This window comes from Myiozetetes cayanensis, unplaced genomic scaffold (genome assembly GCF_022539395.1).
Source record: "Myiozetetes cayanensis isolate MyiCay16 unplaced genomic scaffold, myiCay2020 scf2-11, whole genome shotgun sequence".
Classification (NCBI taxonomy): domain Eukaryota; kingdom Metazoa; phylum Chordata; class Aves; order Passeriformes; family Tyrannidae; genus Myiozetetes; species Myiozetetes cayanensis.
In genome coordinates, this window is record NW_026087411.1 from 90,639,228 (window position 1) to 90,656,552 (window position 17,325).

The 17,325-nt window shown below is 37.7% G+C and overlaps 1 protein-coding gene across 1 annotated transcript in view; it reads left to right on the forward strand.

The window, feature by feature from the left end:
* The window catches only part of BMP5 (bone morphogenetic protein 5), a 54,769-nt gene that overhangs the window by 32,398 nt on the left and 5,046 nt on the right, over nt 1-17,325 (forward strand). The window contains exons 4-5 of the mRNA XM_050315404.1: nt 8,535-8,732; nt 15,834-15,910. Of these exons, the coding sequence (XP_050171361.1) occupies nt 8,535-8,732; nt 15,834-15,910 (275 nt within the window). The remainder of the gene's footprint in view (nt 1-8,534; nt 8,733-15,833; nt 15,911-17,325) is intronic.

Consider the following 17,325-nt stretch of genomic DNA (forward strand, 5'->3'; position numbering starts at 1 on the left):
GGGACTAAATTTTTCAAAACTGTAGGGAAGACCTGTGCTGCACCACTTCAGCTTAGCATAAGGAAAATCATCCTTTCATAGTCTTACAATTTTGCTCTTAAGGCTTTGATTATTTTTATTGGGTTGCTGTTACTTCTGGAAGCTATTAGAAACACTAGCAGTTGAATGACACGTTTGTGTACAGATGGAACATGAATTTTTATATATGACTCAGTGTGTAGTGGACTTGGTTTGTAACCCAGAAAACCCCACCCACCTTCCCTCCAACCAGTTCTCTATGAAAGCTCAGAGACTGGTTCAAATCAACCAAAAAAACTTCCCTTGGCTCAAGGAACTTCAGGCCCTGCAGGTCTGAAGCATGTTTCTTCATGCCTCCAGCTGTCAGCTGAGTTCACAGGAGGTAGAGGAGTTCTGCCTCCATAACTGGAGAGATATTTATAAGACCTGATCCATTAACCTTTCTATTGCAACAGACCATTAAACTAAATGGGATTCTGCTAAGTAAGAGGGTCCCTGTTTGAGGTATTTAGGTGCCACTAGGGGCCTGGATAATCAAGCCTGTAAATACATACTAATTTTTAGATTTATTCATAAAGCAACTTTAAAATATGGTGTCAATATTTGCTGAGACTCCAGGGTGCTGCTATATTGTTATCACTACCATTAAAAATAATTTTTTATAGTTATCTTTCAGAGACTTTTTAGGCAATTACTTTTGTAAATATATTTCTTTGGATCCCTGAAGATGGTGTGCAAGTAGTAATAATGTCTACATAAGGAATAAAAAGAAATTGTAATTATTTAATATAACAGTGTGAAAAAACAGCTTTGGAAGAATGTCTGGTTGTTGTAACTCATATTTTTCTCCCTTTGAAAATCCTGAAAAAGTACAAAAAGCCACATGACATTGGAATGTTTTCTTTTTTCTTTAAGACAGTATTTGGTATCATACATCCCTTTTTAGCATGAAATGTACACTTTTTCTCTTAATGTGATGTTTTATTTTGAACAGTAAGAGTAAAGGTTTGCATGACACATATGGAAGCTGTCAAACACTGTTTCCCTTGGGCTGCAGTAAATTAAGGATCATGGTTTTTTGATTCTGTTTTTTAATGTCTCCTCAACATTCTGCAGCATCCCCTTTTGGCCGATTCCCTCCTCTTGACACCAAAACTCTCTGCGGTGTTTAAAACAATAGGTGATCTTTTTCACTGATGGACACACAGGTGTCAGATGAATTGCAACATAAAATCAGTGCAGATGCAGAAACAATTCAAAAAGCTCCATGCAACACTTTTCCTGTATATATAATATATGTCTCCTAAGACTTAAAACATGTTCCAGTGAATCAGCACCTTTTTATTAATATTTAGCCTTTTTATAATTGGAAGTTAGCAATGGTCTGAACATCACTTTTGCTGAAGGAGTATAAACAACTAGAAAAGTAGTCCTTTTTCTGTTTATGTCATTGCTGAAGAGAACCTAGCATTGTTTATAGAAAATGGGAGAGGGGGATAACATGTAACAATGACTGTTGGTGACCCACAGAATAAAACAGGTTCCAAATACAGAACTTTCCATACATCATCACGGGTAGTCCCACACTCATGTAGTTCTGTGCCTTTTATTAAATTACTGTAACTCTCAGTTCTGTTTTCCATCCGCCAGCATATCAGTGGGGAAGAAAATGTTGGCAATTCTGAAAAGCCAAAGCTGATTAAGGTGATTTCTATAACCACATAGTTCCATGGAAGGTTTCTTTGGGCATTGCTGCTGTCTCAGGTGGGAAAGTAGTAGGATTTCTTTTTCCTCAGAGCAAAGAAAAACTTGAAAGAAATAGCTTCCTTGATACAAGTGGAACCTGGGGAAGGCCATTTCTTCCTCCAGTATGTATTTGGGTACACTCTTATGTGTGTCCCTTGGAACAGGTTTTGGATCCTAACCCTACATGCTGCTTGAAGGATTGGTGAGGTTCTTCTCCAGAGATGATGGGGAAGAAATTAAAAAACATGCTCTTCTCTTTTAGCCTCTCTTCCTTTCAGCCTGGTTCTTCCAAGGTCCCTTTCTCCTACTAAGCCTTCAGAAAGGCAACAGGACCATATTCTCAGTGTTGCATAGAATGGCTGGTTTACTTTCAACGCACAGAAACCTGTGGCAGCACCCTGGCTTCTTCATGTACTTGGCTGCATATTTTACATTGGTCTTGGTCTCACCATTACCACACTAAATGTTTCCAGTCTTATCATGCAGCTGACCTTAGACAACCATGGCACCTAACTTACATGACCATTGTAGCTATCAAGCACTCTGGAAGATGATGCTGAGTTGTTACCTTTAAATCTCTTGACGGATCTGGTATTTACAAGGCAAAGTGTCAGGAGCAAAATCACCTTCATTACTCTCCTCATAGTGGGGCTACTTAGGATATATGTATTTATATTGATATATGCATGGACTTTGGCAGGCAATAGCTCTGCCTAAATTCTGAGCCATCTGGAAGCCATATAGCCATGTTAGCACAGCACTGAACCCAAGCTAATACGTCCTGCCCCTCAGCAGGTTTTATTAGCTTGGGCTCAAGCACTGCCTAAGTACAGCTATATAAGTTCTGGTTCAGAGCTGACTTTGGCCAAAATTGCACTAGTAAATTAAACATGCTCAGGAATACTGTGATGTGAAATGAGCTGGAGGGATGATTCTCTCAGTCTCCAAAACAGGGTGACCCCATGGCATCTGTCCCCGAGGGAAAGATCTCTGTGGCACTGCCCTGAGGTGCTGGGGACTAGGTGGTGGAGCTGGCACAGGATGTAAGTCCATGAGGAGCACACTCCTACCCTGAGTAAAGTGGATGATTCAGCTCCAGCACTCTGATTTGCTCAGATAGGTGTAAACATCATTTCCAGCTGGGTCAGAAATACAGTCAGCATTGTGTCGGCTCGTAGCAAGTGAGCACACCCTTTGTTAATAAGGGTACACTGACTTTAAGCAGAAGAATCAAGGAGGTGAGTGAAATGGGCTCCTGCTCTGTCTTCTGCCACCACTGCATGCTGGTGCACGCTGGTCCCAGCTATACAGCTGTGCAACTTCCCCTCCACCCTGCTCCCCAGACAGATGAAGGATGCATCTGCTTCTCAATGCCATTATTTTAGAGATAATGGCATTTGTGTTCCATTCCATTCAGAAGGCTTTTATCCATTTTATTCTTTGGTGGATGACCAATTAATCTAATCTCTTCTTGTTTTACTGTCTTCCTGAACACATTTTTTAATGGTGAAGAAAAGCCCTAGGACTCCCATAAGCCACTCACAGTTCAAGTACATTTACTTGAAAGGATAAATCAAGTACTTACTTTGTGATTTTGTATATGATTACATCTGATTTTTTCGTGTAAGCATATATGGTACTGCCACATTATATCAGCATATCAGGGTTTCTTACATGTTCCAAATGCTTTCTTCAAGAGCTTTATGAACACCAAAATCAACACAAAAAGATACTTAAAATTCCTTCAGCAGAACTGAATAAAACCAACTAAATTTAAGATTTGATGAACAAAGGCTGAATCTTTACTGCTGACTAGAGCTGTGAGACTTAGAAAAGGCATAGCAGAGCATCCAAGACCACCCATTTGTCAGAATTCCTTAAAGCCTCCAAGGAGCAGAAGAGTTAATAAAACACATTAAACTTTTTTCAAAAATATATTTTATGTTGATATAGATAAATGTGTCCACTAAAGGAAAAGTTTGCTTAACAGTTTATGTAGAGGTACAATAGAGACAGTAAAAAATGCTTTGGAGTCGGAGTGTTGAAGTTGTATTACATATATACATATGTCGCCTATATGTTGTTAGGTTTTTTTCTTTTTTTTTAAATAAACCTTGATTCAAGCTTAGGTAGCCAAACTCTACCACAGTTCTTTTGTTTCAAATCCCATTGCTCTCCAGAACACTGTTCAGGCATGAGAAACCACAAAAGTTTCTATCTAATTTTGAAAACTACTTTGTGAGCTTTCAGACTCAGAGCCTCAGGGTAGTTTTTTTCTCAAATGTTAGATGTTATTGGACCTTGTCTACTCAGGATCTTTCTCCAAAAGGCCTTTCCCAATCCTCATTTCAGATGTCACTCCCCACGAGGAGGCAACCATAGGTGTGACACTGGAATTTGAATTTTTTTTCATCAAAGTGTACTGAAATAAATTCTCAGCATCACTAAATTTTGTCATTTCTAACTACAGATATGTGAAATTATTACCAAAATAACTGATGTGACCTAGAAGTAGTGGTTAATCTGTAAAACGTTTTTTTGCGTTTTCTTGAGCACTTTTGAAAGTAAATAAGTGCTGGTTTTTCATAACAAAATGAGTGGTTTGCTGCAGTCTGATGACTCAGGTTAAAATAATGGATTTTGGAATTACTCATTGTACTGTGTTGCCAGCATAAATCCAGCCAAGATGCATAATGGCTGAAAGGTCTTGCAAAATTAGTGTCTGATCAATGTTTCACATAAAATATATACTGCCTGAGGAGAGACAGTCAAGGCACAAATCTTACCACTGTCATTTGCATCCGCACGGGCAATCTCAGAAAAAGTCACCTTTCTGAATGCTGTGAAAAACGAGGAGATGTTTCCAGGTCAGGACTGCAGGGCAGATTGTTATTGAAAGCTTGAAGAGCTCTTGCATTTCCATTTGGAGCAGCTGAGGGGGAAATGAACTTTTAAGATGGAACTTGATCAGTTCATGAAAAGAATTGTATGATATGACCACATGGGACAGCATAAAAGCAGACATAGTGACACAGTAAACAACTCTGCAGTTATCACTTAAGTTCTATTCCTCTTTTGTAGGTAAAAAAAATCATCAGGATTGTTGAGGTAGAACTTTTTTTTAAGTTGAACTTCACAGTTATTTTTGCAGCAGTGATTCCTTTATTATAAGAGGACAGAATGTGAGGAGAAACAGACAGAACGAGAAGAGAAATAATATTCATTCAGTTCAGAGAGTCAAACCTGCACTTCTATGCAAGCTTTTATGAAACTGCTAAGGGCATTTTACTATCAAACAGTATAAAAGCCAAAAATAAGTTTAAATGCCAAGTCAAACAAATGTATCTTGCCAAAGACTCAGAATCACATGAATAAAGACTGAGGACTTCAGCAAATTTGGAGCATATTGCTTTAAACAAGTCTAAGTCTCCAAATATACCTGTCAATATGTAGATGAGATAATTAGTTATCATAGCATGATTGAGAAGTACATGCCAAAATGTGAAGAATACAAAGGCTTCAGACTGTCACAGCACTGAGTAAGTCCATCTGTTATGCCTTTTTTTTTTTAACCCCTAGGTGTAGGGGCAATTGCAGATGCAAGGTTCAGTGGAGAAGGCACAAGCTGATTTCTGGTTTCTTATACTTCTTTTCTTCTAAAATCTGAAGAAAAATCTTTGAAATCCTCAGAATTAAAGACATGGAAGGATAAAAACCAACCCATTTTTCAGAATGCTTGACCATGTTCAATTTTTGTTCAGAGATGCTCAAGAGAAGCAGAAATGCACACCTTGCTGTTTTGGTTTTATGAGTTTCATCTGGGGAAGGCTCCAAGTGCAGTTAAGCAGGTTAGCCTGAGTCACTCAGTTGATTTTAGAAAATATTGCTCTAATGCCACAGTATAGAACAACTGCATGCCTGAGAGACCTGGATTTTCAATTTCCATTGAAGGTAAGAGTTTTCTAAACACTGCAAGAAATGATAGACTAAAATCATTTACAAAAATGAAGCCCATGAATGCTTTTTGCTACAAGGGGCAGTTCAGGTTAGAGTAAGGTTTTTCTTACTGTATTCTGAAATTCACACTATGAACAAAGGTAAGGACTACCTAATAAGACCAGGGCATACAGATAGAACTGCTGGTGTGGCAGCTCCCTGTTCAGGAAGGGGCAAACCTTTGTGTTATACTGAATGAAATTTCCCTCACCTATACCTTTTTTTTTTTTTTTTAAATAAAGGATAATAGAAGGTCTGTAAATGCAAACTTTCTTTTGCAAAGAATCGACCTAAAATGGAGACAACATATGTGGTTTGAATTTCCAAACCAAACAGTTCAAGAGATCCTCCTCGGAAGAAATATAGTGTCTCAAGGGCAGTGTATATTTTGATTGTTTTGTCTTCTGAAAGTTGTAGTTAAGCTTAGGTATATGATATGTTTGAGAGAGAAAAGTTTAATGATTAACCCACAAAAGTCAATAAAAGTTTTCCTGTTGCCTGCACTAGAAGCAGATTCAGTGTGTATACCATTCATGGATTGAACAAAGGAGTCCTAAAAACTCATGCTGGCTGCTTAGAAGATCAAGAAAATAAAGGAATAAAGTCACATAAGCTGTTTCTGTGTGTAAAAAGGCTGTGGGTTACAGGATTAATTTTTTATAGTATATCTCTATACCCTGGATAACCAAGTAAGCCTTAACTTGTGGAATCTTAATAGTCATCTCATTGCTGAAGTCCAAAGGAAACCCAGAGGAAACTTAATAATATTAAAAGTTATTTTAAAGGGAGTTCACATTGGTTTGAAGGATATTTTGCTTCACACACAATATCCACCATTGTAAATTCAGAAAACCTAGATTTAAATTCAGAAAAGCTTCACACATCCTTACAGTCCTCAATATATAAATCTAATAGTATTTTTAAAATGTCCACAGTAAGGCATGAATGTTTTACAGATAAAATTAAAATTCTGAGAGTCACTGGAACAAAAAATAAAGAAAAATGGTAAAAATATTCCCTCTAGAAATGAGGGGAAACCTGGAACTTTGTGGTAAGAGACCAGCTTGTCCATGTTGCAATGAATAGAGAATAGTCTGTACAGTTTTTCATATCTGACCTGCAATAGAAGATTGGAACATATAGAAATTAATGTTACTGAATTATTTAATAGTAACTCAAACACATGAAAAGATGAATTAAAGAAACACAGGACTAAAAATCCATTTAAAATGAAATCAGAAGCTTCAACAAATATATTTTTCCCTTGCAGTCAAAAAAGTAATTATCAAAATTGTTCAGAATATTTTGCCAATTACTCTGCTCCATAACTGCTAACTTTCTCAGTTCTTCTCTTGCCTGTGCTGGGCTCTCTGTCACTGGAAACATCTTAAACCAATTTAAAGTGCTACACCTGAATAAACATGTTGTAAAAGTGTTTATGTATTGAAGTGGGTCAGTTCAAGGTATGGTATTTGGCTGGAACTTCTAATTTCTCTTTTTACTGCAAAAGGGCTGCCAGAAGGAGGAAGTCTGAGCTGAATTAATACATTTGTTACAGTGGAAGTAGAATGGAAACTACTTTAACCACAAATCAAACTGCCTCTTTCATTTAAGCCAGTGATAGAGTTTTTTTAAGAAATATAGACTCTGGCATGCAGCCACTGTAAGTTTATGTTTGAAAAGGAAACCTATATGCTTATTTCTATAAGGTTTACTCCTATGCTTGTTTGTAAGTTCTTTTTCAGGATGATTGAGTTAACAGCATTATATGTTTGTGAGGCAGATGCTCCTCCATCGCCCGCATAGCAAAGTTTTCCAGTCGGTTTAGAGAAATCCTCAGGCGCCCTGATGCCGCACGGCGCACCCGGTGCCTGTGCCCACACCTCCCCATTTAAAGGACCTCTGTGTCCCCCACCCAGCACAGCTGCACAACTTCACATGACACTGTCTCATTTTCTGACGGTTGAAGGGCTCTGCATAATACACGTACGCACAAAAGTGTTTATGCTGCCAAAATAAATTCTGTTAAGAGCAAGGGTTTATTTGCTAAAATGTCACTGATGCAGTTTCATTGACTTGTTTTGCTTTCCTTTCTTTCAGTGAGGTTTAGACCGCATAATACAGTGAGATTACCACACAGTCCTGACTGAAAAAATATTTTGAAGAAATATGCAAATCCCCTGGGAACAGAACCAGAGTCAATAATGCACATATTTCAGACTTTCTTCTATTGAAAGACTGAATGACTTCCTACCTTTACTGGTGAATGAACATCAGTTTGAGTAACGCTGTAAAATAGTTATTTTTAAAGCAGAAGTATATTTATTATCCACACTTCTATTTCCTACTGATTTGCTTTGGGGATATAAGGTTCCACATGTCACGCTGAAATGATGCAAAAATTAGAAGACCACATTACATTATCCTTTCTGTAGCAAATAGACTTTAATGGGGCTCATTTATTTTTGAATTCTATAGATGTGTGCATGAGACTGAATTTAAATCTCTGTGTAATGAGTAAGATATATAGCACACAGAGACTGCAATTTTATGCAATAGAAAAGTATCTGTAATGCTGTTGAAACTTTTGCAAGTGGTTGAATTTTTTTGTCTTTTAAGTTCTGTTCAACAAAATGCAGTTAGGATTCTTAATCACGTGAATTCAGGATTAAGGTAAATTCCGTGGTATGTTTCAGTCAGCAGTTTAACTCCCACTGTGGCTTCAGGAGGGGCAGAAGTTCACCTTTTAACTTGCAATTTCCATCACTTTATAGGTCGAAGTATCAATGTTAAGTCTGCTGGCCTGATTGGAAGACATGGGCCTCAGTCAAAGCAACCATTCATGGTTGCATTCTTCAAGGCAAGTGAAGTGCTCTTCCGTTCCGTCCGAGCAGCCAACAATAAAAGGAAAAATCAGAACCGAAACAAATCTAGTAGTCAACAGGAGTCTTCTAGGATGCCAAGCGTTGGGGGTAAGATGAACTATGCTTTGCTAGTCTGTTTATAGGAGTTACAGGCACCTGCTCAAACACCATGGAGTCACACCAGCTCAAGAAGATACTGCTCACTGGCTGAACTGTCAGACGCTGTGCTCCCAGACCTCTTTTGTTATGTTGGCCCTACCAACATAAGCAGGATCTACCTTCTGTAAGTCAGGTCAGTTACAAGTCCCATGGGCTCCAGGAGGGTGAAATGACCAAGTGGTTTAAGAAAGGCTGTATCTGAGCTTGAAACTAATGCTACACATTTGGCAATTGTTTAATATCTTTGCTATGCATAACAAAAAAAAAAGAGAATGTTTGCACCCCAGCTACTTGTGTAGGAAGCCTCAGCAAGGGATAGTGTTTAGATGTTTTGTTAAACTGTCTCTCAGCTGAAGAAGAAAAGAGGTAACACAAAAATCTGAATAGTGGAAATGAGGAAGCTTAACCAATCTGAAAAAATGTAAACTGTTTTTGAATTTAGACCAGATGACATGTACTGATGTAACTACACAGTATATCCCTGAACGGAGTCAATTTGTTCCTTACCTACCTGAGAGGTACTGAAAATAATGCCTATGAAAATGTTCTTAGTCCCATTAGAGACTGAAATAAGTCTTGCTCCAATTCTTTCCTGAAATACTCCTTCCAACTTGAGGCATAAAGTCTCATAAATATTCTCACTTTTGAACAAACATTTCTACTTTTTGGGAACAGGGTGTGAAAATGTATCTTCCTAGAAGCATGGCAGATCTAGTAACAGCATATCAAAACCTCAATATAGATGCTATTCCTAAACCCCATGGAGTTTGCTTACTTATCCCAAGTAAGCAAATCATTATTTAGTGGGAAGAATTTAGCCTGGGAGTGGAATTCACTTATTTGAGGAGTGTTATGATCAATATGCATCACTTATAGCTGTCCCAGAACCTTGACAGAAGCAGGTTAGAGACTCCTCTAATGTAATACAAAAGCCTTTCCCTGATCTTTTGCAGAAGGATGAATTTTACCATAACAATCAGAAATTGCTATTGAGTTGCTAAAGAAGTCAAAGAAATTATTTAAATAATTTTCCATATTTCCCAGAAAATGTCTGCTAATTTGGAGAGTCACATTATTTTGGGTGAAGGGAAAATCATCTAAGTACATGCTACAAACATGATACCTAAATATAAATATCACACTTTCAGATTGAATCCTATGTTTCTAGTGCATGAGGAAATGAGAATTGAACAGATTTCTTAAACCTCCTTGATTATAGGAGAAAAATCGCAACACAAGCTACTTGCTGGTTTAACCTGGGAAAAAATCAGCCTTAACACATGCTGGTAAGTTGCATTGACATGAGAATTACCTCAGGAAGAGCTGTCTGAAGATCAAAAATACTTTTCAGCCTTGTCTGTGCATCCAGTCATGCTCCAGAGCTGTTGTAAAACAAAAATACCGGAACATCTCTAATAAAATGTGCATAATGAAACAAATTTTCTCCTAACATTTTTAAGGTCTATATAAGTATAGTTACATCACTATGTACATTGATCCATCTCTTTCAAAAGAGATTGCAGTTCAAGAATACCATACTGTTAAAACAAAATAAGGTTAAGAAGCAATTGCACACGGAGTTGCATCAAAATCAGGGATGCTGACCTCTGACTGGAGATGGAGGCAGCAAGATATGGACAGGTTGGAATAGATGGCAAAGCTGAAGGTAGGTAAATCACCACAGTCTTAAACAACAACATTCTCTGTAGCAAAACTCCTTGGAGGTGTAGCTCCTGCACCATGGCAAATCAGCTTCCATGCTCCTGCCTTGCAGTTGGCCTCAACAATCCCCATGTCACAAATCAAAAAACTTCTTTTATTTGAGTGCTGTTAATGATCACTGATGGGCCTTTTCGCACTATAGGTGATTCACAACACTTTTCCTTTTAATAGTTATTGCAACAGTACTCATTAAATACTGTGGATGAGCCTGCTGAAGGCTACAAAGGCAATGTACAGATTCTGTTCAGACGCTCCAGTGTGCAAAAAAAGACATGGAGAACATGTTCTTATCACTCCAATCATTGAGTCTTTGCAGAATATAGTCCCTCCACGTGGAGAGCCTGCTATCGGGGAACAGCTATGCCCTTTACCTCCTCTTCACCAGCCCCAGGAACTGGGGGATACACTGCATCCCTTCACGTTTGTGGGAGAAGGCTAATTCTCCAAGTTCTCTACAGCTTCCAGTAATAAGCAGCACTTCAGAAGTACATCTTCTTCTCTTCATATTTAAAGGCAAAAGTTTTTGGGAAAAAGACCAAAGAATTCTGGCCATCATCTTTCTCATGGGAGACTCAATAGACTAAATTCAATTCTTATTCACTCCCTGATGCAAGACACTTGACATAAAAGACACAATGATGGGCAAAGGCTATTGTGTGATGAAAGTAATTTGTTTCTAAGCTTGTTCCATAATCTTGTACCTACAGCATGTAAGACAGATGTTGACAGTGAAAGATGATCACCTACAAAGCTGGAGGTTACGTAGTCAGACCCAGATAGGTGTGTTGTCATTTGTATGTCAAAGGCTTTAGTTATACCTCTCTCTATTCATCAATATCAACTTCACTACCATTATGTCTTCATTTTCTTCTTGCTTTTTTCTTCTTAATTTTCTGTTTCTTGGGCGTTTTCCCCTTTTTTTCCCTTTTTTTTCTTTTTTTTCCTCTTTTGCCCTTGCCTTCTGCCATCTTCCTTTTGCCTCTTGCCTTTTGTATTTTACCTTCTTCTTTTTTAAGTTCTTGGACCTCAGCAATTAGCTTTACTGTAATCTGAGCACATCCAAAACCAAAAGCTCTACTCGGCAACTCCCTTCCAATGGACAAGACACTTTTTGAATTATTCATTAAGATGCAGAGTCATAAAATCAGCATCCTTGTGTTGCTAAGAACTTCAAGAGAAGATGACCTCAATGCACTATAAAGACAGATAGAATTAATCTTAGCATTCAGACTCCACCTGCCTGCTATGCACAGAGGATTGAACTGATTATTATTTGCCCAGTTTTATTTTTGTCAAACTGTAGATAAAAAAATATTAAAAACCTAAACCAAAACTGGACAATTCGTTCCCAAAGTACATGATGAAACTCTTCCTTGAAACCAAAGTTGGCTTAATTTTAATTTTTTAATTTTTTTGTAAAAAGAGTTACAGTGCAATTGGGCACTAGAGAATATCCAGATTTAAATACTGAATATTGACTTACACCAGAAAACTGCAAAACAAAGCTACATATTTTTTGTTTGTAATGCAGTGAGATAAAACCAGAAAACAATGTTTATGTCTACATTTCCTATATTTTACTGATTTGTGTCACACTAATTAATTAAAAATGTAGTAGTTTGGAATAATATATATATACACATTGATATGCCTTTATTTCCCCTGCCAAAAAAAAAAAAGTCCTCATGAAATTTTGTTTGTTTGCCTGCTTGGGTGCTATCTAAAACCAGGCTGTGACTTTTCTAACTTTCTCACATGCATATCTTTTCCACATGTTTTAGTCACAATTTTTTTTGCAAAGTGACTTGTATTCTATATACGTGAATTTAAAATTACTGCTAATAACTGAGAGAGAAAATCTCAATATTTGCTTCCTATGAGCACTGATCCTTGTGAAGAATTATCATTGAAACACAGTTTTGTTTTTCCAAAGTTCAAGTTCCTTTACTTTTGATTATCTTTACCTTACTTCTAGTGTGTGTGCAGAACATGCTAGATTATTGCAGACAATTCAGCACAAAGGATTAGTTAGGGGTTTTGATTATGTTAAAGACATACAGATTTTTGAAAACTTGTGATGTCTCAGGGCATCCTGCCTTCCTTCTAATTGCTACTCCAGAAAGACACAGAACTCCCATGGGATGTGGGTGTATATTTTGACTCGGCATGCCCTGGGACAACTGAGATTATCTGAGATGGCAGCTGTCTGTGGAGATCCTTTAATGACTGTCATTGAAGGGCTAGGAAAATACCATAGGAAAGAATGCAGTCTTCACCTTCAAAAAAGGATGAGGGTTTGAGGTATTATAGATTAGAAAGCCTAACCTAAATTATTTAGTACTACAAATGGACATATCTTGACTTGTGGACAGCTTCTGACACAATTTTGGCAGTCATATTGGGGCCCACGTGTATTCAACAGAAAGTAGGTACACAGCCTGTTAAAAAATAAAGAAAAAGCCAATTCAAAGAGCATGTTACCAATAAGGGTAAAATTTGTGTGTGTATTTTGAGTGACATCTAATTGAATCTCTTCTGGATCTTTTACCTTTTATTGGTAGTTTGGATGATCGAGCACTCCTCACAGATCTTGTATCCCCTGTTAACTTGCAGAGAACACACTTTGTTCTATTGTCCAAGTTACTAACTAAGATGTTAGTCAGTACTGGCACCAGTACTGACCCCTAGTAACCAGCTGCCAGGCAGACTTTGTACCACTGACACCAGCCCTTTGAGCCCAGCAGCCTAGACAAGTTTCTCATACAGTATAGTCTTACGTATCCCAAGTTATTGATTGGATTGACCAATTTGACTCTAGGATACTATGGGAGACCATATCCAAAACCTTCCTAAAAGCACGGGAAACAATACCCCATGCTCTTCAAAAGCCCACAGAACTAGTCAGGAAACAGTCAGGTTAGTAAGACACAGTTTGAACTAGTCATGCTGACTGTTCCCAAACACCTTCTTGTTCTTCATGTGCCTGGACAGAGTTTCCATAAGAATTTTTTCCACAGACTTCCCAGAAACGGAGGTTAAGCTGATCGTCCTTCTTGAAGATGGGTGTGACATTTTCCAGTTTAAATCACTGGAAAAATCCTCCAGTGTATGAACACTCAGAAATGGTAGGAAGTGACTTTGCAATGATGTTGGTCAGCTCATTCCCCACCCTGAAATTCATCCTTTCTGCTCACGTGTACTCATGTATCTTCATTGTTTAACTGGTTGGTAACTCTACTTCTTTTACTATGGATAGAACTTCAGCCACTAGGATCAGGAACTTGGAAGTCCTAAGGGCAAATCTTAAGAGTAAAAAACAAGACAAAGTCACTGAGTACCTTAACCTGTTTTGACTCCTTACCCCCAGGTCCTTCACTCTACTGAACAACAAATCTATATTTTTCTTATGTTTTCTTTTTGCTGTGGATGTACCTATAGAGGTGCTTCTTGATGACCTCAAAAGTTTCAACTCCAGCTCAGCTTTAGCTTTCCTAACATCTGTCTCTGCATGCCCAGGCAATGTGTTTATATTACTTCTGTGTAGTTCATCCCAAATTCACATTACTTTTGCTTCCAGTTTGAATTAGAGTTCAGTCAAGAGTTTCCTAGTCCGCCACAGTGACTTTGTGGCATACTTGCCTGACTTCCAGTGGGTTGCAATGTTCTTGTTGATGTCATCCCTCAGAATCTTGACTGTATTGTACTATGTTTGCTGCAACCCCATCATGCTGCAGGTGTCATCAACATCCTCACCCCCCAAATCTGCTTTTTATTCACTGTTTTGTACAACTATAACAGACTATTAAGGTGACTAGGTAGGAATATATAAAAAAAGATTCTGAAGCTCAACATTTGCCAGTGTGGTTTAGCTGCAAAATTCCTACTCTGGGTTATACTACCAGAAAATAATCTGGGAATAATACAAAATAATTATTTTACTTTATTTGGCACTGTGTTCAGTTCTGGCCATCCCATCTTCCGAAAGAAGCTGAAGAGAACCCAGAGAAGCAATGAAAGAAGAGATCAGGACAGCTGACAAGAAGGAGTTGACAAATTTGCAGAAAAGTTCCTTTAGGCCATATATTTGGAAGAGTTTTCTGTAAGGATAGTAAAGAACTACATAGGTTATCTCATAGTCTGTAGAACTCCCTTCCTTTCATTTTATGTGAAAAAAGACCTCTCCCTCTTAATTATCCTGAGTTTTTTCAGTGTAATTTCAGAGACCTTCCCATGCCAACCTCAAGGCTTATAATGTTTTAAAAAAAATGTTCCTAAAAATATTTCTTTTCCTGGAACTAAAGACTTTGTTTCTTTTTCAATGTCTTCCTTGTTTTTGGGGGTCTTACGGGGTTTTGTTTGTTGGTTTGCTTTTCCTTGTTGATGTGAATTTTTTTGGTCAACTTTTTTTCCCTTGCCAGAATGGTTATTTTGGTCCAAAAAATTCACTTTAAGCATTCTTGAACTGGAAACGGAGGAGACAGTCTGTACTCCCTGCTCTGTTGCATACCTCACTTATGGCATCACTTGAATAGCTCTATAAACCAGCTCTGTGGTGCTAATGTGATGGAGGCATGACCTTGTTGCCTTCTTTTCCTGTTACTTAGGAGCAGTAAGGAACAAATACTAGAATTTCTCCAGGATTACGATTGTCCTGGGGAAGCAGGTATGGAAGGTTCTCTCTGTCCTATCCTGACACATCTCTGACCGTGCTGAAACTTTCAGTCCTTTAAAAAGCACCTGTTAATCTACTTGTTTACATTACCAACTAAAGATCATCAAGTAGTGAATATTTCCAGGAAATATGGTAAGAAATGAAGGCATATAAAATGTGCTGCTATGTGTTTCAATTACAGGCTTTGGGAAATTCTGTTGTTTCAGGACAACTTTTATCATTGTTAATTTATCTTTTGAGTTGGGGTACATTCTGTACCTGGCAATTAAAACTGTGCCAACACACAGATGACTTCCCCGTATCTTGGTTCAGGCTCTCCCTTGTACTCTCTGATTACCTGTGTGCATATTATCAGAGGTCTCTACCCAGCTAGCCAGCAAACAGACATCATGTAAACCTGTTGCCCTTAATGCTGTATGCATTATTTTGCATTTTTAGTACACAAATTGTATGTCTGCCTGTGTTCATTCTGCATGTCCAAGTAAACACCCCATTTACAAACAACCCTAGGAATATAAATGGTTTTAGTATATATGTATATATAGTATGGTTTTTATTTCCTTTGTACAGTTTGGTAAACATCTCAAAAACAGCTAAATCTTGTCAGTTCTACCAATGCTTCCAAAAAATTTATTAATATTATTCTCTTCCTGTAGATTATAACACGAGTGAGCAAAAGCAAGCATGTAAGAAACATGAACTTTATGTGAGCTTCCGAGACTTAGGATGGCAGGTATGGTTACAAATGCTTTTCTTCTGTCAGTTCAAATTGGAACTATCTATTTTACAGTCCCCTATTATTTACACTCTGTTTTCTTCCTGGTAATTGGTATATCACTGATGAGAGACAAATTCTTTAAATGCATTTTGTAATAAATCCCTATGAGTATTGCTGTCACTATCTCTTTACGTTTTTTAGTTGTTCTCTCAAAGATATTGCATACATTTGTGGCTTTATGATCTGGATTCATTCACATAAATTTAAACTATTACTCAAGATATGAATGAATCTGCAGTAAATGAAACCAAAATACCCACACCAAATAACGGAACTTATTTAATTTGCACTTAAATTCAACCTGGTTTAGTGCTGTCTACTGCAGGTCAGAGAGATTTCACTGGGGTAGGATCCTTAGGGAAGTAAATCTTGGATCGTTGCTCAGTGGTCTTCATAACACCATAGTTAATTTTATATAATTTCTGGGGAAAACTGGGGAATCCTGCCATACAGTAACTAAAAAAAAAAAAAGGATTAAAAAGTCATGAAGTCAGAGGAGGGGCATTATGAGAAAAGACAACAGACATCAATCTGGGGTTTTTTTTCCAGAAAGAAAGGAACTCTCTACAAAGAAAGCACATGAAAGCCATCAGCAACCTATAACCTAGACATATTGCATATGTAACTAAGAACTCAGAGATGGCTGTCTATGCATTTCACATTTCTCTGAATTATTTTAAAACAACTCTCCAGGACCAGAACAAGTCTATGAGGAGAAAAAGTATGTTATCTCTTTGGTGACAGCTCATACTTTATGTATCTAGCTCAGATTCTCATATGGCCTCATTATCCTGTCTGATACTTTGTGGTATATTTATCCTCACAGTAACCTGAAGAAGCAGGCAGAGGCTGTTTTCCCAAGTCTTCAAAGCATAAGCACCCCATCCAGGGCCACAGAGCAGGCTTGTGGTATTGAACTCAGGCTACTGAACAAGTGAGCCATTCTATCTCTGTGGATCACAGATTTTTTTAAAGATATCAACATATTTTTAAATATTTTAAACAGTAAATTCTGTTATTCTCCAAGATGTGCAAGGTTCTCAGATGAGTGGCCGCAGTGGCCAAGGTGGTCATAGAGAAAATATCTTTTTATCCCAAAAAGTACCTTAAGAATTAAAAGTTTCAGCTGGAAAGCCAAAGCTACACTGTACAGTATTTGATCAGTGACACTCAGGGTGAAATGAGATACAAAAAAAAAGATACAAACCCCAGGAAGTAGCTACTTAATCCTCTCTGTCCTTCCTGCAACACTTACATTACCTGGCAAAAGGAGTAATTCAGCAAACTAAACACACAGCTTTCATTAACATTTTAAAATAGTTTCCCTCTTGTGGTCTTTTGCCCATGCTGTGTTGCTAGAAATATTCAAA